Genomic DNA, 25,144 nt, shown 5'->3' with positions numbered 1-25,144 from the left:
CAAATAGCAAACCAATTTTGATTTGTTAGTCAATATTTTTATTATTTTCTATTAAAGTGTACATCAAAGGTTTCAAAAATGAATTCCTCATGCCCGATTTATCTGGAAATGATACCAAACTCGAGGTAGACTTAGCTAAATAGAAGCCGATATGCGGCGTGTTAATTTGGATGCCCCCCTGCCTAACCCACCAGGGGGTGGCGGATGGCTACCGGGCTGGATTGGTTTAGCTTTACCTATACTACATCTGTGCCAAGTGAATTCATCCGATACCAAAATTTGCACGTCCCATACATTGGGTGACAGTACTTCCCTCACTAAACGGTATGTATCGGTATACCTACCTAGTAATTTGAGGGTCTACCACGAACACCGAAGTTCGCATTTTCTGTCATTTCTATTATGCCCTAATTGGACAAAGAGAAAGATGTCCGCAAATTGCGAACTTCGGTGTTCGCGGTAGGCTTTCTGTATCCTAGTCTTTGGTTTGCAGCATCTTTGTGATTATGAACAAGAGTTTACGAGTCGATTTCTGGTTAAAGAAAGGTAATTTTAAAGTATTTAATAAGAAATTACTATCTGAATGTACATAAAATACGCCATGCAGTTTCCTGTCCCGTCCCAAGGCGAATGGGATCCATAAGTTCGATTCCGATCCAATTGGCTCGCTCAAACCTATTTTTATTTACCAACAGTGTTCTTGACTGTAGCTAAACAAACCGCCTGTTTCCATTCCATTTTCTGCAATATCAATACACATCGTATTGTATAATATATCATTTAGCTATTGCTTGACCTTACTTATCGGTGACCTATGTAATGACCTATGTAAGAAAATAACTTTTTGCAGTTTTTGCTGTAAACAAATGTAACTTAATAAAAATGTTTGTTCGATGGAGCAAATGCTTTGGTGTTAGGTACCTATAGGTAAAAACACATAGTTAAAGATCATCTTGCTTGTAGTTAAGTACAATTTACAAAAAATCAAAGGAGTCACTGACAATTAATTATTCCTATTGTATCTTCATGAAATTTAAATATTATAAATTGTAAATGGCCAGAATTCATCGATCTTTTAAGCAAAGTAAATATGTGGTGATGGTGGTGGTGGTGTACCTTAATGAATCTGCAAACCTTATGTCTATCGCATCACATTTATTTCTGCAATTTGGAGGTTTCTAAGACAAGTAAAATAGATGTTTAAATTAAGTACCTATAACAAACATTTTGAATCTCACAGAAAGTAGAATCGATTGTCATCTTACAAAAAATTCATGCATGATGTAGCTAAATAGCATGGAAAGATTGGATGTTCAACTTCATCGGTTACGTAGGACTATTTAAGTATTTAAGCCACCCTCTTGCATTTTACTGTACATAGTAGAATAAGTTACCTATAGTTAAAATAATGTTAATTCTGAGCCACGGAGATGTAGGTATTTATATAGTTTCGTGGTAACTGTGTGGAAAATTAGGATGAAAATTAGGTTGGAGGCGAAAAATGGTGATGCATCGATAGGTAGGTTTAGTTAAGTTACCCTTGCAGAAGCTGAGTTCATATGCGCTCTCCCCACAGGAATGTCCAGTTCTCATATCCTCAATCTCATGACATAATACATACACGAGGCTATACCTACACTAAGAATGCCGGTCACATTTTGACTCATAACTACCAACTGCTTGATTAATGTAATGAGCCGGATGATTCAATTTGGCGACCATTTGTGGCGCGCAGGAATATAGCTATCAGCACGTTACACATCGCATCGTGTTCTATTCCATTGTGTTGGCGAATTAAGACACGCGCACGCGTTTGGATGCTCGTTCAGGAATAACACTCGCTACATGATTCGTCAAGGTCACAGAGTCGACGACTTATCAATTCAATGGAAGGATTTTAATTAATTATGCATCGTCACTTTGAATAAGGCAGGCGGCCACAAATAAGTAGCGGCTCCATTTAAATAACATATATATGTTCTGTAGCAGCATAGCACTATTAGTTATTCTGTGGTAGCAGTAAGTAGGTACCTGAACGTAGTAGGCAGGTATGTAAGTAAGTAGGTACCTAATATACCTACTACATTAGGTATCATAATTTGCCATAAGTACATATGGTGCTACTTTACCGCCTTAGTGATAATATGTAATATGTAAATGGCACAATACATGCATAATGTCGAAGCATAAGGTGTATTCGGGTAATACCGAATGTCGGATAATTTCGAAATTCAGATGAAAATCACCCTAAATTCCATCATAATAAAAGTCTATTTCTATCTATCCGACAGTTTTCGACATTCGGAATTACCCGAGTAAACCTTATATGCACTGTAAAAAAGTACTCACGTCACGTTAGACCGGGCCGTGTCCGGGCCGGAGCTTTAGGCGCTTACTGTTCTATGACATGACAGTCGATCACGTGATGCTTTCAACAGAAAACAATGCGTCGGAAGCACCGTGTTGGACACGGCCCGCTCTAACGTGAACCATCCTAAAAACGTACAATACACGCGCGAATAGATAATTCGCACTTGTATCGTGATGTACTATTTTAAACTGATTTGTCCTATGTAGGCTCAAAGTTCAAAGTTATTATTGTACTTATATAAGAATCAGGTTACATTGCAGGTCGAAAATACAATTACACTGAGACTTTACCTTTAGCGGATGGCGCTGGAGCTAAATATACGGCGTTGCATGAACAAGAGATTTCCTTTGGCAGGATTGGTCCTTAGGACCCAAGGATGGATTCAAGAAGTGGAGCCATCGCGAACTAAATTGACATGAGTTTGACAAATAAAATTATACCAGGAATAGCAAAGAAAAAATAGTCACGGGTATATGTCGATAAAATGATATCGATAAGTAAAATATTGCACTTACTACCCATGTCATAATTATAAAGGGGTCACAAACGATTTCGATTAATATGAATGTGACGAGAAAAGTGGTTAATTCGATTGTAAGATTGTGTCGTTACCAATCAAATCAGGAGGTGCGGATGAGAAACTGACAAATTTCAGTGTCATGTTAGTGTGCAACAACTTGCCGTTCTTTATTTCAAGAGCTCGGTTGTCGCCATAAATCTAAAATTCATCATCATCATCATCTCAGCCTATATACGTCCCACTGCTGGGCACAGGCCTCCTCTCGAGCGCGAGAGGGCTTGGGCTATAGTCCCCACGCTAGCCCAATGCGGATTGGGGACTTCACATACACCTTTGAATTTCTTCGCAGATGTATGCAGGTTTCCTCACGATGTTTTCCTTCACCGAAAAGCGACTGGTAAATATCAAATGATATTTCGTACATAAGTTCCGAAAAACTCATTGGTACGAGCCGGGGTTTGAACCCGCGACCTCCGGATTGCAAGTCGCACGCTCTTACCGCTAGGCCACCAGCGCTCTAAAATCTAAAATGGTGATTTAATTTTATACATGTGGCCGGTAGATGAGATTGATCCATAATTATTTATACTTGGTCAAGCAGATCTTATCAGTAAAAAAGGCGGCAAATTTGAAAAATGAAGGCGCGATGGGATATCGTGTCAAAGTAAATTTGAATTTCGCGCCTTTGTCTACTGACAAGATTTGCTTGATCTTGACCTAATTGTCAACTTAAACGTCCAGTTTAGGGACTGGGCTTCACAATCGAAGCCATAGGGATACTGAGGCGATTTAATTTTTGCGTTCACACCACTCGAATTAAATGAGAAATTAATCACATTATACGAAATATTTCCCCGTCTGGGCCGGCCTTTTTTGTACTTTGAGCCAAAATCACTTTTTCTATGTTATCACCTACAACTTAATTGTTACTCTAGCTGTAAGTTTTCCTAACAAATAAAACAAAATAAATATAATAAAATATTTATTTAATTACAATATGTTTATTCAATATCTTTGTCTCTATTAGGTACTATAAAATTGCACAATTTTGGAAATACCGACATTCTCTAATTCAAACTTTTTTGAAAATATCGATATGAACAACACTGTCCAAACTGTGGTATCATTTGTGCACATTGACCTGTCAATTTAGTTCGCGAGTTTCTGGAGGCAACGTAGGTCAAGTTTGGTATCGTTTCCGTATAAATCGGGGGTGCAGAATTCATTTCTGATATCATAATGACACCATTCCGAAGTAAAAACACATAAAATATATAAAAAAAACTTTTTTTAAATTCCTCTTCACGCTTAAACTGCTTAACCAATTTAGTTAAAATTTATTACAGAGATAGTTTGAGTTACAGGGAATAACATAGCATACTTTTAATCTCAATAATCATCCCTTAAGGGTGTGAAAAGGGAGGAGAAAATTTGTATGGGGATTCAATAACCGTTGAACCGATTTAGATAAAATTTGGTATAGAGATCGTTTGAGTCCCAGGGAAGAACATAGGATAGTTTTTATTCAAAAAAAATACCTTAAAAAAGAAAGGTAAGGTGTAGGATTGTATGGGAAATCAATAAACGCTGAACCGATTTCGACACCCCCCACACCCCACCTGCATTATAAATCTGGGTGGCTCCACTTCTTACTTAAATCCATCCTTGGGTCCTAAGGACCAATCCTGCTAAAGAAAATCTCTTGTTCATGCAACGCCGTGGTTGACCTTTTTTGCTCTGAGCAAATCAGCAAACTCAACTACTTTTCAGGTACATACATTTATTTGCAATATATTTATAAATTACCTAAATACTACAAATACTTAGGTATTAAGTACCTATTAGTTGATAGATATACTCGTAGTGTAGGTAGGGAGGGTCTGTGCGGAAAGAGAAGAGTCGTAGAATACTTATAATGGGCTCCCCTACATTTCACGACTCTTCTCTTTCCGCACAGACTCTACAATGAAAGGCTTAAAAACCTTAAAAACGATTTATTAAGCTTCGTTTCTTTTTTCGATTTATAATTAGGTAGGTACTTTTTATAAAAGTTATTAACGAAATACAAAATTCAAACAAATTATTGAATTAAAATCAAGTTTCATTTTATCTATTTTCAGAACTGACTGATAATCTTTACTCTTGCTTAGTTTTGTGCTTGGATGGCAAAATAGTAGATTGTTAATCAAGGGATGAAAGGCACTGATTTCTGCCGTTCGAGCGCCAATACTCCGAGGCTAAAATGATGCCGCAATGAAAGATGAAACGAAACACTCTACTTTTTATTTCGAATACGAGGGAAGTAAAATGCATATGTTATTTTAAAAGTATAAATATTTTCACCACACCATCTGGTAAAGGCTTGTTTGATTGTTCAAAAACTGATAGCAAATTTGCATTTTATTCACATGTGAGATATATGTAAGGCAAAATAATTTAATTCAAATTTTGAGTTGGTTTCTTATGTTTGCTGGTAGAATTGACTTTTAAATGATGATTTTGAATGATAAAATAAAAATATTTCATAACATTCATTTGGATTTGATTTTGTTTGATATCTTACTGTTAATATTTTCTTCGGGTTGGTGTGGTGAAAAATTTTGTGCTTCACTCGGGGGCAAATTTTGTTTAACCTACCTTCGTGCTTTGAAACCCTCGCATCGCTCAAGATTCCATTGTTCAAACCACTCGCTACACTCGTGTTTCAAGTTTGGAATCATCTCTCGGGTATCAATATTAGCACGAGCAGTTAAACAACAACTTTCCCCTACTTATAGTATTTTATGAGGGTAGTAATTTTATTTATGGAATGTGGAGTCAAATATCAGAATGGAAATTGTATAACAAATCCATTTATACCCAAATTTCAATTGGTTATCGTAAATAAATAATAAAATCGTACGTGGAACCTAAAATGCTCTAGTGCAGAAACGTATCATTTTCTGCACACCTTTTAGAACAACAATGACCTTCTTTTAGAGAGCCAAATGGTAACATTCCATTTCTAACCGCAGCCGCACTACCGGTACTGAACGCGTCGCTGTCATTGTCAATGTCCATACTAAAATGAACAGTAAGTGCAGCTGTCGTTGGAAATGGACTGTCACCTTAAGAAATGAAAAAGTACATTGAACGATTTGCGGAAATGAGTGTGTAAATAATTGAGATTATCTGCTCAGCGGCGCGGGCGGCGGGAACCGGTCCGCGTCGGCGGCGGCGCAGCGTCGCGCCCGCCTTCATTTAATGGTTGGGGAGTCCAACGGGGGATTTTTCTAGTTACTCAGCGCGTCAGATCTCACTACCTTTACCACTTATAGCCGTCTATGTTGAGGCGTTGGTTGATCGTTATAATACTCGCTATCCCAGATTTAAAAAATCTGTGGACTTTTCCTGCTTGCTGGAACAGAAAAATGTAGGTATATTAATATTAATCTTTTTTTCTTCTTATCATCTAGTCTTTCGATTCCAATAGGTCTCTACGACTCTCGCTCGAGTAGGTAACTACACATTTAGGCCGACACCACCACCTAGGTAGGTATATATCTACCATACATGCTATCATATCTATATTTTCAAGTTGATATCACTTTAATACTTAAAATATGTATAATTTTGAATCGGAACTTTCCTGTAGGAACGTCCAATATTGTTTAATCCTGAAGCCCTCACCAAGAGACGGTTCAGTAATTGCTCTGGTTGTACAATTATTTTCCCCTATGACTACGTTGTTGATATAGCTTTAGGGTTCCAATCCGACATCGCGACAAACGAAACCTCTTTTAATAAGCCTCCGTTGTCTATCAGCAGAATGTATATCATGAACAGAATGAAATAAAATGAGAAGATAGCTAATGGCTAAGGTCCTACAGGGTCTCCTGTACGGGTCCAACTTAGCTGTCGTTTAACAGGTAGTTGTGTCGTTCAACCTTTCTCGTGAACCATTAATATTAGGATTGTTTGTATTTTCTATGTCTATACCTAACTGATTTTAAATATAAAGAAGAATACTAGGTACTTACATCCGTGACCAGAAATAATTTTCCACCACACCAGCTCGTAAAAGGCTCTCTTGGTTGTTCAAAAACTGATGAGAAAGTTTTACATTTTAATGCACAAAAATATCAAGCAATTGAAGTAATTTGATGATTGTGAGGTGTTTCCTTTTCTTGCCTGGTAAAGTTGACTTTTAAATGATGATCTTGAACGATAAATAAGTAGGTAGGTACTTAATTAATGATGACATTTTATTTTAGATTTTGTTTGTTGTTTTGTAGCTTGTATTTATCAGAAATGGCATGAGCGCGGGCGCATCGTCGCGTGACAATATTGGTTACTTAAACCTTTGCATCGTTTAAGGTTTATGATTCCGTCTACATAACATAAACAAAGATGACGACACTAAACCCTTGGAGCCGATTCGCACTTGGCTTAGTTTTTTCTGATGTTTTGACCTCCGAATCACTTAATGCTACCTAGGTACCTACATAAGGTAGGTGCAGCCGTGCATGCTGCCTGCACGGTCCGTTTAAAATACTAAGTGGCTAAACTCTTCGTTAATTAATATCATTTTATTTTTACGATATTGTACAACCGTAGAATTTTAATGCAGGTAAATGATACTTGCTGCCCTATCGGTCAACCGTTGGCTTAATTATCAGTTCACCGAGTTATTAAAGTTCTTAAATGTCAGTAACTATCATTAATATTAAAGGGACGTGTAGGTACCTATACAAAGTAGTCGCTGGATTTACTCGTGTTAATATAAGTCTTGAAAATAATTAGTTGGGAAGAATTTTTAATTGAACGCATCAGACAACTTCGGTCTTGCTAAAATAACGGTCAGAATACGTATAATAGTAGAATTTACCCAACTACTGCCTATGCCTACAGGGTGACTAAAAAATAACTATATTCCCAGGCAAGCCAGAGCTGATAGTCCTGCGGGTCCTCTTGAGGTCCACTCCGACTGACGCGACGGGGACACGCTGGAGACGGAGACCCTGATAGGTTTCCCCTGTCTATTGTTTTGTTCTATAGTGCTCATTCTGTGTCACGGAACTACTGTCTGATCAATAGGTAGAATAAACTCGGAAAGATCAAATAATTTGCTTGAGTGTTTTTTGCGTTTTCGCTTACAATCGTCTCGGTGCCTGGATGGACAACTCCACTGGTGCCTGGTTATAACACCCATTGCAAATATCATATGAGATGTAATGCGGACATTATTTGAGACTTTTACAATACATCACGATTTCAATTGAATTGCAATATTAATAGCTGACTATCGTTTAATTAATGTACCTATTAACAAAGTGTCGGCTAGCGAAGCTTTCCCTCAATTATAGGGTTACCAGATACTGAATTAGGTCCCTGACAAAATTTCTGATTTCCGAATATTTTTCCTGACGCTCATATCGGTGATGACGACCTCTAGCCATACGCGATAGGGGACATCGGGGCGAGCGGGGCGGGGAGAGCACAGCATTAATGTAGTAAAAGAGGTACCTACACAATAAAAAAGTCTATTCATGAAAATTCCTGACATTTTCCTGTTCCGGCCACATTCCTGACAAACGGCCAAAATTCCTGACGTCTGGTAACCCTACCCTCAATGCTCGTGAATCGTGATTTCATTTGAAAACTTTCGAAGCTGCAGTCTGATTGCGGAACTTCCTCACTGACATAGATTGTATTTCGTTTAAGGCTTGTGCTGTAGGTACATGAATTAGGTATCTTGTTGCTAGAGGTCCAATAATAGCCATTCGGTAAGCAAAAGATTTCCTTCATACATTGAAACATATGGCGATTAAAATACTATGTACGTATATGATGTAGTTGTAGGTAATAAAACCACTAGGCATTTACCTATCTAAGTAGTGATTGATATGTATATCGATTTTACATTGGTTTCACGCGGCGTTTTAAATAATAGGTATATGTCGATGGTCGCAGGAGGAAGCGCATCGTCTCGTCAGCCGTTTAGTCGTCGATCGTTGACCCGGGTTTCAATTCCGCATTGAATGGCGCTGGCAGCGACTCCTCGCTTCATTTGATGCGAGATAACATCTCAGCTTCTGGAGTTGTCTGCGCCCGCAGACGCGCCTAGCCTAATGGTCGCTCCTGAGGGTTACGCGCTCGGTGCTCTTAATAAGGTAATGTCATGTCATGTCACTTGTAGTAAAGATAATATTATTGGTACCTAATTAGCGCGCGCGGTGTCTGGCTTTTCTCCTCTATAGGTCACATTTCTCAAACGATTCTCGTTATTTTAAACACGCTTTTATTGTGTCGACCTCTATGTACTCATGTAATGGAATCTAAAGTAACTAATTTTAACCATCTTCCAAGGATCGTAGCGTCATGAAAATTGGCAGCTGTATTATGTACTTACGTAGTTTTGCAATACAATAATATGGTTCCGTCGAACTGGGGGCCGATTTTTTTAATTTCGTGCACTCGATTTCGTCACTCGAAAATCGGTGGAAAACAGCGAAGTGCTAATTTTTGAAATACGAGCGATAGAAATTGGGAATCGGGTGGCATTTGACCACTCGTTTTCAATTCTATTAGTAGAATTTAAATGCCTAGTAGTGGGGATATTATTGAACGAAATACACGAAATCTAGTGGTCGAATTTCAAAAATCGGCCTCCTGATCTGATGATGGAGCCGGAGGATAGGCACTGGCATTCCATGATGGAATATCGTATCATAGTCGTGTTTGCACTTGTGAGAAAGGTCACGTTAAGTACCCAGCTAATTTCTATTTTTTTATGACCCTTGAGATATTCAGTTTTGTACCTGCAATAAAAATAAATACTCCAAAAACAATGCCAAAAATGCTGACCACACACACGTCTAATCGGCAACACTTAGGCAAGTACGGTAGGTACGAGTATAGGTACCTAAGGGGTTTCGTCATACAGTGAACCTTCTGTACGTAGTAAGTACTATTATTTATCTGTATATACCTAACAATCGCTCCGCTAATGACGGGCAATTAACGCGTTCGTGCTCCACGCGATACGTTTCATAAAGCATTTCAATGTGTTTCATGGATAACATTCGGTATCAGACTAAAGTTCGACATAACTTCGGAAATAATCAATTCCCAACGAGTGATGATAATTATCACTCGTATTTCTACTGCACTGTAAAGGTTGGCTCACGATAGACTGGGCCGGGGCAGGGCCGGAGCTTCGTTTTCTACGGAAAGCACCGATCAGCCGTTGTGGCTCCTCTACACGATGGCTCAGCGCCGGCCACACCAAGGGACGCATTTATTTATGCGTTAGAGGGAGCAAGTGATATTGCTATCTCATTCTACCGCATGGCTGCGTCCCTTGGAGTGGCCGGCGTTGGCCCATCGTGTAGAGGAGCCATTATAGAAATTGACATGTTGGACGCCTCGGCCCGGGCACGGTCTAACATGAGTCATCCTTTAAGTACTTACCTAATTACATTAAATTTTCAGTCACGGCGACGTCTGAGGATTTTGTTTAGTTACCTACTAGTTAAGTATTAAGTCAACTAAATCAAAGATGTAGATCGACTATAACATTTTTTTTCTAAAACGGTTCACCGGTTATTGATAGCGGTATAGTGTGCAGTTTTAATCTTTCCCCTTTTTAGGGTTCCGTAGTTTTAGTTTTATGTAGTTTTGTTAGTAAATTACGTCTACGGGATCTCGGAAACGGTTCTAACTAATTTAGATGTTTGCTATATGGGGGTTTTCGAGGGCCAAAATCGATCTAGCTAGGTCTTATCTCTGGGAAAACGCGCATTATTGAGCTTTTATGCTTTCCGAGCAAAGCTCGGTCTCCCAGATATTATCAATAATTTGTCAACTCTGAAGACAGAGTCGTAATGTTATTAATATCTTCAAACTGCACTTTCTAAACCTGCATGTAACGTGTTTTGGCGTCATTTTCGAAGGCACGGTTTACGTAGGTGTTAAAGTGCCTCGAATGCAGTACCGTAGTCATTATAAATAATGAACATAAAAGCGTGGCGAAACAATAGATCGCATCAGCGGTGGGTGGCGGCCGTGGCGCCGCTCGGCGCGGCGCGGCGCTCCGTCCGCGATGTGCCGCTCCGGCGCCCCCGCCCCCGCCCCGCCCGGTACTTGCATTGCGATTGCGACCCCTGCGCCAGCCTCATTCACATTCCCAAACGACTTCCTACTCTTCCTAGGTATTCATACGACTTTGTGACCTTTACGAAACGAAAAAATACATTTAAAATAAAATCATCTTCCTGGGATCTGTTTGGCAACTAATCCCAAGAATTGGTGTAGGCACTAGTTTTAAGAAAATATACTATGTATAAGTTTTTTCAATATGGTGCTTTGTGACGAAACGATATGGCAGTTATACATATGTCTAACGGTGTTATTCATAAACGTATGATAAACCTAACAAACCGATTATAATCTACGTCGTTTTGACATTGCTGCTTGTTTAGAAAGAGACTAAAAACAATGCTTTGTAAGAGGTTAACAGTACAGTCACCTGTAATAATATGTTACTCTTCGAAGGCCGTAAAAATATGTGACAAACTCTTAGCCCCCATTCGCACGACAGCGTTTTCAACACGAGTTAAAAAAGCGCTTGAATCTGTCCGCACTCTAAATTCGATTTAACGACCAAGGCTTAAAGTCGAAAATCCAACAACGCTTGATAAAAAGCGCCACCGTTGTCGTATGAATACATACATGGTTAACCATTTGTGTCATTCAAACGCTTTTTTAACGCGCGTTGAAAAAGCTGCCGTGCGAACGGGGCCTTACGGCTCAACAAATAAGATGGTGTCACTGTCAGATATATTTGAGGCCTTCGTTGTGTAACATATTATTGCAAGTGACTGTACATACAGATACATTATTAGCATTATAGAGGAGACTGAAAGTGATTAGTTAAATGTACTGTCAACATGGAAAGTTGTACAACAAGGGGCTTGGCTGAGTAACACTAAATTAAGATATTATGTCAGAAAATATAACAAATAGTTTTAAAGGCCCGGAAGGTATCAAGGTACTTAGTTCAATTCTTATTTATTTGTTTCTAGGAGTCTGGGTTAGGCTGTTAAAGGCTTCAGTGGTGGTGTGGTTGTATTAAATGAAATTAAATCATGCGTGGTACAATATTTATTTTAATATATATTCAGATTTAACAGCAAGATGTCTTGTTTTTGATCTATTTTACCATAATTCCAACAATATATTTACATTTTGTTTGAGTTTATTCCGACAGAGTCCGAAGCCTGTGTCGGGCTTTCGGTGAACGGAAACAATAACTAGGTACATCTATGGTACGAAGTGCGGTGCTCGCCGCTACTGAGTAAAGGCATTTAACACGAACATTCGCGTCGTCTCAAACGACACCTTAACAATATATATATTCCACGTGCCAATTCTGGTCCTCTCCATTCTACGCCTCCATATAACCTACAACACATTTACAAAAAACTCCAGCGCACCATTACATGGTGTCTGATTGTACATAATCCATACGTACATACTTTTTATTATGATTAATATGATGTTATATAAATATTTTTACTTTTAGACAATTAGTAGGTCCGGTGACGACCTTACGACTCACAGCAGAGGGCAGGTGCAAGCGCTACATTGCCGGCGTAGGTACAAGCGTGACCGGCGTCCGCGTATAATGCTAATTTTAATGACTTCTAACAAGAGAAGATAAGTCTCTTGAATTGTATTCTCATTAAAATTAAAACTCGTCTTCGACTTGGGCGACTGCAACTGCATGCAGCTCTACCTCAATAAGTAAGAACCAAAGGGTAACGCAGCATTGGGCAGCCGTTGTTGGCTTTGACAAACCAGCACGTTGATTGGGGCCAGTCGTGGTCGTGGCCCTAGCGAGCTCGGCCGCGGGCCCGCCTCCTGCCCTGTCTCCTGCTGTACAAGTGTACTCATACACTGCTCTATTAGGCACACCGCAATAACAATTGCCACAATCAACCTCAGGACCAATTTACAATTTATAAATAACTTAATTCGCATGCAATAAATCTTATCGACTTAACTAAATCAGTATCACATAAAATATTAATACATTAAATTATGACTTAATTATTGTTATAAATAATAGTATCCGTAATTTTAATATGGCAACAAAATATGTTTACTAGCTAAGCACCTAGACCGTCAGAGTTTTAAGTATTTACATCTGTACATTAAACCCTTAATAATTCTATCACTTTTTCTAATCGTTATACGTTCTTCCTTTATATATTTATAAATTTATTGCCAATCAGCTAGTACAATTCAACAGTGAATTCGTGGCTACACGAGCAAATACCACAATATGACGTTTTGAACACGTTAAATGCAAACAAAAATGTAAAATGTTTCATTTCATAAATGTACTCGTATCTAGTAAGTATAGATTATATTTACAAAAACATTTATTGATAAAATATTGATATGCATTTGACAATTGCAGGCCATTAAAATCTATCGCGTAGGTATGTTTAATTTAAATGCATAATTCGTACGGTGTAAAACGACAATGCATTATTCTATCATCAGTTTTTTCTTTAAAGAAGAGAAAACACACTGTATATTCAATAATTCTGGAGCTAGTTACTGTCACACAGTATTTTTCGTAGGTATATAAAGTTCTTATGAATCCGCTACAGTATCACCGAATAAACGGTACGAAAAACATAGGAGTCTTCAATTTTTCACACTACGTTTGTTACGCAAGGCTTTTTACCTAATGATTTCACACTAAATGATATGAGAATTCTAGGTAGTTCAGACTCCTCAGGGGCGGAAGTGTCGCGACGGGATCTCGAGCGGCGCGGCGGCGGCCTAGGTGAGCAGCACCAGCAGCGCCAGCGCCACCAGCGGCGGCGCGCACGCGCGGCCCGCCCCGCCGGCCGTCGGCGGCGGCTGCGCCCGCGGCTCCTCTCCCCCGTCTGGCCGGCTTCCTGTACACAAAATATCATACCTCATTAAAAGAGAACGTCAAGAAGGAAGGAGCACCGGGTCGGTATTACGCGCGGTGTATAAAAAGGAACTTACCGACGGCGACGTGCCCGGAGCCCTCCTCGCCGGAGCCCTCGGCGTCGAGCGCGGCGTCGTCGTAGGCGTAGCTGCGGCCCGAGCCGGAGCCCTCCTCGCCCGCCTCGTCGCCCTGCATGAACGCCTCGGCGGCCGGCGCTCCGCTCCACGTGTTGCTCGCCAGTAGCTGCGTACATTCACTACTTTATCGATTGCTCTGAGAAATCTCCGATTAACCAGCCAAATTAATCATTATAAATATGTGCGCGTTGAGTGTCCATCTTATCTTATACCTTTAAAGTTTAAACGAGCAATTATTCATTTATATATTTCGGGGATCTCGGAAATGTCTCTAACGATTTCGATGAAATTTGCTATATGGGGGCTTATCTCTGGGAAAACGTGCATTTTAGATTTTTTATATGTTTTCTGAGCAAAGCTCGCTCTCCCAGACAATATTCATAATCAAAGGATCCTATGTTTGCATTCCGTGTGGACACTATAGGTGTGTGTTCCGTGTTCTATAATTTATACCTAAGCAGGCAAGGTAAATGTACTGGTGCTCGACGCAGTCCCAGTCCCGGTCTTCAAACTTAAGTCATTGTCAATAAATAATAAATAGATAAATAAATAAATAAATAAATAAATAAATAAATATTATAGGACATTCTTACACAGATTGACTAAGTCCCACAGTAAGCTCAAGAAGGCTTGTAATAGTCAATAGATGTGTTGTTTTATCATTATCAGTGGATTCATACCAAATTAGTACGATTGAATAATTAGGAACTCAAGAAAATATAAATGCAGTCAATATTATTTACATATTTTACTAAAAGTTTTCTTATTAATAACCTACTAGGTATAGGTACCGGTTATAAGTACTTAATTGTAATTGCAGCTATATGTGTGAGCAGTGTGAGTAATAATTGTAGACGTCAAATCATTATAATTGGATATGCGATAATTGGATATAGGATTATTATCATAGCAGCATCCTTAAGAAACGAGTTATGTTTATGTTGCGGATACGAGAAGGTGAATGATGATTGCTGCCGTATTAAGTTGTATTCCATGCCTCTACAATTTTAATTAATTGTTAAAAACGGTATGTTACACAAAATTATAAATAAGTAATGCGTAGTTATGTTCTAATGTTTACGATCACAACGATGCTGCCATAAAGTGATCTGATTTGAATATAAAACATCCCTAATGTATACAAGCAAACGTTACGTAAGATTTAAGCAAAAGTGTTATTCTGGTTATTCAGTACATACAAGCGTATTTTCGAAGTCCGAATAACGTTGTCCCTTATCGCAAGTTTGATCACACCTAATCTTGCCCAACCAATCTAACCATGCACTTATAACTGCATTTTTATTTCGAACATACACCGATAACTATGAATACTGAACTTACAAAATGAGCGTTAAGGTGACAGTCCATTTCCAACGACAGCTGCATTACTGCAGCTGCGGTAAGAAATGGAATGTTACCATAATGTTACCTGTCTGGCCTGCCGCAGTTGGTCGCCAATGGCCGCCACCTTCGGGTCCTGCGGTACGGCGCCTTCGACTTCAGGGTTGTATTTCTGGTCGCTCAATGAAGAGCTCGCCACAAGGGGTTTTTCGTACCTGAATAGTTGATTTTTATAGGTAATGGACCACGTCAATCTTTTTACTGCATTCTCAAACTAGTAAGAGGCACGTTATGGAATATCTACCAACACCAACAGCCTCCGGAAGAAATACAATGAGTTTCTCGGAAGTTACAGTACCAAGTAAGTATGACATCCTTTGTAGGCTTCGCCACGCGAATTTACAGGCTGGTGCCTCGATAACCGATCTGGCGTGTCTCAAAGCCGCCTCCAAATCTGAGTCGGGTGCATGGTTGCACGCCTTGCCATCCCCTCAATTAGGCACACTGCTAGACAACGATTCCCTAAGGATCGCAGTGGCCTTAAGGTTGGGGTGCAAGGTGTGCAACGCGCACCGCTGCATCTGTGGAGTGATGGTAGAAGAGAACGGCCACCATGGGCTCAGCTGTCAGAGATGCGCCGGTCGTTTCCCCAGGCACCATTCTTTGAATGAAATAGTCCGTCGAGCGATGCTGTCGGTGGGCGTCCCGTGCCTCCTCGAACCACCGGGGCTGTCTCGAACAGATGGCAAACGACCCGACGGGCTGACGCTGGTTCCCTGGCAGAGAGGGCGGTGTCTTATATGGGATGCAACTTGTGTGATTACATTTGCTGCATCCCATGTAGGACACACCGCCAAGTCGGCAGGTTCGGCGGCAGAGACTGCCGCCAAAAATAAGCGACAGAAATACTCTGCCCTGGGAGCCACGTACGACTTCGTGCCCGTCGCTGTCGAGACAGCTGGGCCCTGGGGACGGGAGGCACGAGAGCTTTTCAGGGAACTTGGAAAGCGCCTCAGAGAAAAGGGGAATGACCCCCGTTCTGAGTCATGGCTTGTCCAACAGGTCTCCATCGCCATACAGCGGGGTAACGCTGCTAGTGTGATGGGGACCTTTGGACCCGGCATGGCTCAGAACGGGTTTTAGTTTGTTAAGTTTTATACATACATACATAATATGTAAAATTGAATAAATAAATTATCTTTATATAGTAAGTAGGTACCTACTTGATAATTACATACTTAGTAACTGTAAGATTTTAGCTTAACACAGCCAAGGGTAAAGGATATTACCTACGTAACCGACATAAATTGTCTCAAGGAAGGGCGGACGCTGCTGGAGAGCTGATAGTACCTAGGTACCTACTCAGAAAATCTATGTCGGTTTATTGCATTGAAGATAAATTGGAACGAATTTCGCGTATCTAGTTAGTATACTTATATTAATAAATTATCGCTCTACACACGGTATTGCAATACATACGTCTCTACTTTCAATAGCCCGAATCTAGTAGCTATCATGAAAAGGAAAAAGAAATGAAAACCTAGGCAGGTATGTACTTACGTTCCTAGTGTGTTCCCGTTCCAGCAGTGATCGTTGTCGTCATGGGCGAAGTCGGGTTCGTCGCATAAGTAGTCGGGCAGCGCCGAGAAGAGTCTCTTGCTGGCGGCGAGCGAGGCGGCAAACTGCAGCAGCTCTGCGTCGGGCGGCGGCGCGCGCAACGCGTCGCGCCGCGGCGCGCCCGCCGGCACCGCGCCGGCGCCGCCCGCGCTGCCGGCCTCCGTCGTGTCGGGGGACCCACACTCCAGCCGCACCTGTCCAACATGCACCCGTTAATATTATTACTGACGTAACGACTGGGATAATATTCAAAATATTCACAAATTATGTTATGTATAGTTCATAACATAATTTGTGAATACATATTTATATTATTATTAGTCACTTAAGAGTCGATCAACTCAATGTTCTCTACACTCTACAGAATCTATATAGCATTTTAGATATTCAGTACATAATAGGTACATGCTTGGCACCGAATTGTAACATATCAGTTGTTAGCGCATGTAGAGGGGTAATATTTTATTTTATAGTCCTTTTTAAAGTCGGTATTCTTTTTTAAAGTTGCTGCGTTACTAAACGCTGACGTGAGGTTTGAACGTTTTATTTTTCGGTTTTCACTTAAGTATGCATATCTTGGAAATTTTGCGTCTTGTCTTGGACATGACTAGGTAGGTACTTACACAAAACGAAAGCTGATTAAATTTGCTAAATGTTTAATTAAGTCACGTTTTTCGATATTTTGACCAATTTTCGAGATATCCTCTCTTTAAAGTTTATTTGGGGCTCTAAATTTTAACTTGATATCTACATCAGTGAAGCTACTAGGCCATGTTTGGTATCCTTTTTATATAAATCGGGAATGACAAATTAATGCATGGTATCACATTGCCACGTCATTGACACCTATCCGATATAAAACAAAATTAAAAAAAAAAACTTTTTAAAAATCTACTTCACGCTTAAACCGCTGAACTGATTTCGTTTAAATTTGTGTTTGGCATAGAATAGTAGAGATAACTAGTTTGAGTCCCGGGATCTATGTCCTGATATAGGATAAGTAGTTATTGTAACCAAAATCATTGTAGATATTAGTAACGTGTGACTGCAGGTGTAGCATCAATACCTTTCCTTACAGAGTCAATTTTGAAGAAACATAACAACAACATTTCCGTTTGTGGCCAGGTGAAATACGAGTATCTGTCTGTAGGCTAGGTTTTTATCGGACTTTCAACGACTGAGAGTTTAGATTTGGAAATACAGAAACCAGGAATACCATAGTACTATAAAAACAGGAACATATTGACAAAATGTTAACATTTGTGACGTTAACATATATACGTACGCACATTAATGTAGGAATAGTGTAAATATATGTATAGATGAATAAATACGCATTGATATCTCTGACACCTGAAACATTTGCGCGGCCTAAATTATCAGCTCATTCCGCGTAGGGCACTTGCTATAAGTATCTGGAGTGGCGCGGCGCTGGCGACTGGCGAGCGAGCGCGGCACGTGTGAACGGCCGCTGCGCCGCGCACAGCACGCAAATAAACCACGCTGCCCGCTGCCCCGCTCCAGCGCCGACAAATACTGTCCATGCATACTCACTCGAACGCGACTAATCAAAACTAAGTACCTACTTGTCATGAATGCTTACTTAACACACTAATTAATCCTCAATAACAGGTTATAATTTGAAATTAATTTACTAAAACTTTAATATTTTAGTAGATTGTTAAACAAGGGATGAAAGGCACCCATTTCTGACGAGGTATTTAGTTCGAGTTAGAATCGGTGCTTTATACCTTTTTATTTCGAAGATTTCTGGTATTTTACAAAACATGACATGACTAATTGTATTTTTTAGGTTACCTTCAATTAAATTTTTAAGTAAAAGGATTCTTATTTATGGAATCGGGACTTAAATATGAAATGATACACAGATTAAATTAAGCATCCAGTTTTCTGTAGTATATACCATATTGGAAGTGTCAGCTTACAATCTGGATTTCCCCACTTTATAACTGCCAAATAATAATATCTAAAACATTTTAAAATTTAATGTGAGGATTCATAATTTTAATACCCTTTAGGTACTTATGTCGCAGAAGTTGTATAAAGACAAAAGTCTCAGTAAACAAAATCTACTATGTTTGAAATACAGGTAGGGTTGCCAGATCGAAAGGCGCTATTATCGGGAAAATATATAAATTTTTCGGGATCATGGGACTTAAGTCGGAAAAAAAAAATTCACAGATTTCGTGCCTCACGCGACTATCGAGCACATTGGAAATGAATTTACGGAATTCGAAAAAATATTGTCGCTGAGCGACGAGAAAGTCTGGATAAGGAAAAAGTTACGAAATAAAACTACAACGTTGAATGATAATTATTTTATTCTTAGATTAACACAAGTATCCTGGACATAACGCATGTGAACAAACAAATTGCAAAATTTCCACACGCGTATCGAAGTTTGAATAGTTGTCGCCGTGGCGCATAAGTATAGGTACATATTTCATTTTTCGATTAATAAGCAGGATATATTAATGTTCAAAGTACAAGAAAATTATTACACGGCAAATCCGTAGTAAACTCGAGAAGTGGTAGCCACATCGCCGTTATCGTCACTCGAGTCTTGATCGGCAGCGGCCCATTTGCTGCAAGATATGAAGTTTTCTTGACAGCAGCTTGACGCGACGAGAGATGACCATAACAGCGTTTGTCTATGTTGCACCAAACCTGAGTTCCAATAGGTACTACCAGGGTTCAGCATCAGCTATCTTGGGTAATGCTCTACCATGTGATCATCATGACGAATCGGATGTCCAAAACAGCGCGTGCCTATGTTGCACCAAACCTGAGTTCCGCTAGGTACAACCAGGGTTCAGCATCAGCTCTATTTTGGGTACTACTCTCCTAAGTGCTCATCAAGATGAGTCGGATGACCAAAACAGCGTGTGCCTATGTTGCAACAAACCTGAGTTCCTTTAGGTACAGCCAGGGTTCAGCATCAGCTCTATTTTGGGTACTACTCTCCTAAGTGCTCATCGAGACGAGTCCGATGACCAAAACAGCGTGTGCTTATGTTGTATTAAACCCGAGCTCCACTAGATACTGCCAGGGTTCAGCATCAGCTATCTGCTAGCAGCCGCCAGCAACATGCTCAGGTGAGACCATTTCGTGGCACTTTCTCTTTTTTATGTTTCTCTGTATAAATTTTTATTTTGTGTTTGTGCTCACGAATAAAATTATTTCTATTGCTACCTCTCCCTCTACCTCTACCTATACCTCTACCTCTACCTCTTCTTCTACCTCTATCTCTATCTCTATTTCTATTTCAAACACCACAAGAATGCATAGATTGTCGAATAGTGAACACGTTATCTCTACGCCCATCTCAAACAGGATAGATAGAGTTAGACCAAGAAAAATCTGCAGCGATTTTGATAGCCCACGCAGTGCAAGCGTTATTCTGCCGTCATAATCCCGATAATTCACAACAAACACCGATAACGAAATCTGCGAAACATGAAGTCATAAATGTTATGTGAAAAATGTCGTTCTGAATTTTTGACTATTAGGTTAGGCTACAGGGCAAACCCTTAACCCGATCGTCTTTGTTTTAGGCTCAAATTGTAGCTGACTAAATTGTCCAGAGCCGTTTTTCTCAAATTTTTGATATCACTCTTCGTTTCCAAATTATCGAGCACCAAAATTAAAAATTCGGAAAAAATTGAATTTTATTTTCACTATTTCGACCATAACTTTTTTCGTTTTTACTTTCTCGAATAATTATTTTTGCACCTTACAGCTCTCGTAATTATGCGTCTTTTGAACCTTTTAATATCATATCTTCACAACTTTCCGAGATATAAGGGGATCGCACTTTTTCGTGAAATCGGACCCTATACTGGAGCGAACGAAAAGACATTTCCAATGTTTTGACATTTAAATTAAAGTAATTGTATTTACGCTCGACGTGGGGCGCTCGCTCGCTCGACGACAGTTTGGAACTTGAAATTATTGGTTTATAACATGAAGCTGTTTTTCGGGACAATTTTCGCTTTGTCGGGTATCGGGAACACATGCTAAAAATCGGGAGAGTTCCGCCAAATCCCGACCATCTGCCAACCCTAAATACAAGTTTATCGTCTCGTAATTACTGTCATGTATAAAATAGGTACACCAAATTTTTAACTTTATTCCGCCTCTTTTTGTCTATAACTAAAAGAGGCGGATACGTGTGTTTATTAGCACACTTTTATAAGCGATCCTTTACTTGCTTCGAAAATATTTTACATACATCTTTACTAATCTAAAAGGTATCACACGTATTTTCAGGAGAAGTATCTCTATATTTCACCGTTTCAGTTTGTCGAGTAGACTAACTCTCATCTCAAGGGAATCAAAAATTTATCAACCTACCGTTGAAAATACATATTACATACCTTATTACTTAATTTATAGTTAAAGTTTTAATATTTAATTACTTAAAATGTCTTAATTAAATGTTAAGTACATTTAAGACATTTTGAGAGCTTTAATTACATATGTGTATATACCGTCATTTCCGTCGCTGAGGTATTAAGGTATTCGTGGTATTAATGTTGATGTGCAGAGTCAGACTAGGTATGTAATCAGAAACTTAGAACGTGCGAATAGAAGAGGAAAGGTCAGTGACACAAATCACTAGTGGAACTCGATCCGAACTGAAAGGTGAATGTGATCTGGTCGAGCAGTGCGCACGCCGGCGCAGCGACCGGCGCCCTCGCCGCCCACGCCTAGCCTAGCTTTCACTTACAAGGCGGCTTGGAAAGAATAGACCTGGCAGCATTTCTTCGCTGAATTCTTAGCTGATACGCTGATCGAGGAAGCTGCAAGCCTTTTGGTCTCCTGTGGCGTCTCCGAGTATCATTGGAAATGCCAATTATTTACATTTTTTTCATTGTATTGTACTTACCATTACCACAAATGTGTTTTCTATCAAGATACAGGTTAATACGGTTTATTGTGTATGAAATGAAGCATTGAAGTCAGGCTGCGTTGACAAGGCAACATAGCTCACGGCTGGTACCGCCGCTGCGGCCTACCAGGGTACGTGCGGCGTTGTCGATCACACTAGCTGCCATCGTTATTGACAATATACCCAAATATACCATCCGGCCATCAATACTCGTATTTATTTAAATACAAATAATGACGACATAATAAACCTGTAAGTATTTCAAACACAGTAGATTTTGTTTACTGCGACTTATCTTTAATACAACGTTATACATAAATGTTTCTGCGACATAAGTAACTAAAGGGTACATTTATAAATCCTCACATAGAATTTAATAATGTTTTAGATTTTTATTATTTGGCAGTTATAAAGTGCAGAAATCCAGATTGTAAGCTGACACATCCCATATCACAGAAAACATCCATAAAGGGGCCCACTGATTAACAGTCCGCCGGACGGTATCGGCCTGTCAATTAGAACGAAAATTTGACAGTTCCGAACAACTAACAGCACCTCTAGCACATCTTGCATCCGCGACTTAGACCGCGACTCGAGTCGCCATTCCCGCGGCTGTCAAATCTGTCGATTTCCGTAGCAGCCGCGTAGAGAACTCAAAGTCGCGGCGCGACTCGTCAGTGTTACCCGGCGAAATCAAAGTCTAAACAAATCGATATTTGCAAGTGGCAACACTGAATCGGAAACCAGGGATGTGCTAAATCATTCGTTCTTTGGTGGTAAAAAATCTAGTTTTTTGTCGATGGTTAAGTTTTTCCTGTCAAAGTCAAGGAATTTTCAAATTTTGTTAACATTTAATTACGGGAAAAAATATGAAAAAATGTAAGTAATAGAGCCTTATATACTTAATATTGATAATATTCCTTAAAATATATATTGTTTAAAAATTTCTGTTTAATAAACCTTTTAAATAAAATATTTTTGTAAGTAACTATAATAATGGAATTGCTATTATTGGTTTTGTTCTCATATTCCTGTTGTAAATAGTGTTTTTTTTTTTCAGAATAAGTTCAGCATTATCCTAGACACGATTGATATCCCAGCACCGAAAGGAAAATATTATTAACAGGAACGTGCCAACGGAACCCGAAGTGGAGATTCAGGAAAAGAAACACACTAGGCAAGCTTGTAGGTTTCAAACGCGGAGCTGTCCCCTTTTCTAAATTAACTAAGATGTGAGAAGCGCTTTAGCTTTAAGAACACCACCGAGGAAGTGAACTATTAATAATAACCCTATATAATGGTTATGGCGTAGTACCTATCTAAGCTGCCACAGTAACTCTCAAATAAGTTTCATATAGTTTTTCTTGTGCCAATAATGGATGGCATGTGTGTGTACTGCCTACTGTGTATCTAACTGTATATGATTTGACAAATTGATATGAAAAGCTTATTTCATAGTCCTCGATGAAGTCATGACCATATTTTATTGTCTTGTTTACAAACCAATTTTCTTTCCAGGGTGATATTTTATTGTCCTACGCCGCATGTCGAAGAAAAAGGAAGAGAGAAAATACTTTTCAAGGGTAATAAAGAAGATTCTTACAATTTCTCTATAGTGGTTCTAGATGTTAATATATATTAGGTTTAATAATAAGAAGTCGAATATTGCAAGAATATATAGGTAAGGCAAAGCAATATACTATTAATTTAAATATTGTTTTTTTTCTCTCCTGTATTTTTACCTGAAAAGAAACAAAAATAAAGTAGGTAGGTAAGTACCTAGAACTCCTAGAAGCCATGATTAATTAGCTCCCCAAGGCCCACTTCATACCTAATGCTGACAGCAACGTATCATAGCATGATCGTATCAGGCCCTGTCAAACATGAAGTGAAACATCTAGAACATGGGTATGATCTAGAGGAGTTTCAATATGGTAGACCATATGATAACCGTACCTATGCTACCTACGCAGACTATGACATGAGTGTAACGACTCCTTCAAAATATTGTTGGTCGGCTCGGTCCAGTCACGTCACGGTATGGTGTTGGCAGGGGACGGAATGGTTTAGTGGGTGATGACTGATAGTATTTCATACAAAGCATGATTTTGAGCCGGACATGATCCTGTTATAGGCACGTATTACATCATTCTGTTACAGTACGATGCAGCGGGCAAAGGCCACATGTAGGTATGTTTTGTTGAAGTCGAGGAAGGTTCCAAACGGTACCTAAATAGTAAGAGATTGTTGAAATTAGACATCTAACCGTGATCCTAAATATTACTACTAAGACTATGGCTTACTTAATAAGTTGGATAGTTTGTTTTGAACATTTGTACCTACCCACCTCATCGGCTTCATTTATGTACAAGCAAGCGGGCTCCGTTGTTAGGTTGATGAAAGTTTTGTGTAAGGAAGTCTTAGGATTACTTCTACAAACTTACGAACCGAATTGAAATTAAAAAATCCTACATATGTACCTAATTACTTAATTGAGTACCTACAAGCTAGCTGTTTGAAATTAAAGTTGTAAACATGATGGGTGTGTTGTGGTACTTGTAGGTATCACCGTGCATAATCGATATAAGAGTGCGTAAAGCGCATTTAGTGATTGTTCCATACTTTTTCTCTCAGTGTATCGGCCTGCACCTCTAGCACAACTGGCCGCGACAGGCGTGAGAAGTGACAGATCGGCGCGACTTGGCGGCTTGTCGCGTGTTGGCAGCACAACTCACGCGCGAGAGCCGCGACAAACTCGCGATCAGGTGTCACTGTCAGAAAATGACAACGATCGCGACTTTGAACTAAAATCCGTAGCACAACTGCCTATTTTGAGACAAAATATTCTCTCGTCTTTATGTCAATCCGCGAGTCGAAGTCTACGCGACTTTATAACGCGACTCGCTCTCGCGGGTGGTTTGCTTGTACTTTTTTAACTAAACTCATGATAATTATAACTTAAAAACAAGTTTCATATATTATGTAATAATATAATTTGTATAATTACTTATTGCCCTAAGGAATAAGGAAGTATGGAACAATCACTAAATGCGCTTTACGCACTCTTATATCGATTATGCACGGTGATACCTACAAGTACCACAACACACCCATCATGTTTACAACTTTAATTTCAAACAGCTAGCTTGTAGGTACTCAATTAAGTAATTAGGTACATATGTAGGATTTTTTAATTTCAATTCGGTTCGTAAGTTTGTAGAAGTAATCCTAAGACTTCCTTACACAAAACTTTCATCAACCTAACAACGGAGCC

General features: G+C 39.4%; 2 protein-coding genes across 2 annotated transcripts in view; both read right to left on the bottom strand.

The window, feature by feature from the left end:
• Positions 1-25,144, bottom strand: part of LOC134678819 (HIG1 domain family member 1A, mitochondrial-like) — a 171,748-nt gene that overhangs the window by 41,369 nt on the left and 105,235 nt on the right. The gene's annotated exons all lie outside the window — the stretch shown is intronic.
• Positions 12,021-25,144, bottom strand: part of LOC134678800 (division abnormally delayed protein) — a 75,965-nt gene continuing 62,841 nt past the window's right edge. Inside the window, exons 6-9 of the mRNA XM_063537497.1 lie at positions 16,902-17,152; positions 15,430-15,556; positions 13,941-14,106; positions 12,021-13,846 (exon numbers count right to left, since the gene is read on the bottom strand). Of these exons, the coding sequence (XP_063393567.1) occupies positions 13,728-13,846; positions 13,941-14,106; positions 15,430-15,556; positions 16,902-17,152 (663 nt within the window). The 3' untranslated portion in view covers positions 12,021-13,727. The remainder of the gene's footprint in view (positions 13,847-13,940; positions 14,107-15,429; positions 15,557-16,901; positions 17,153-25,144) is intronic.

The sequence above is a fragment of the Cydia fagiglandana genome, chromosome Z (genome assembly GCF_963556715.1).
Source record: "Cydia fagiglandana chromosome Z, ilCydFagi1.1, whole genome shotgun sequence".
Taxonomy (NCBI): Eukaryota; Metazoa; Arthropoda; class Insecta; order Lepidoptera; family Tortricidae; genus Cydia; species Cydia fagiglandana.
Note: the sequence above shows the minus strand (reverse complement) of the source record. Positions and strands in the feature narration are given on the sequence as shown.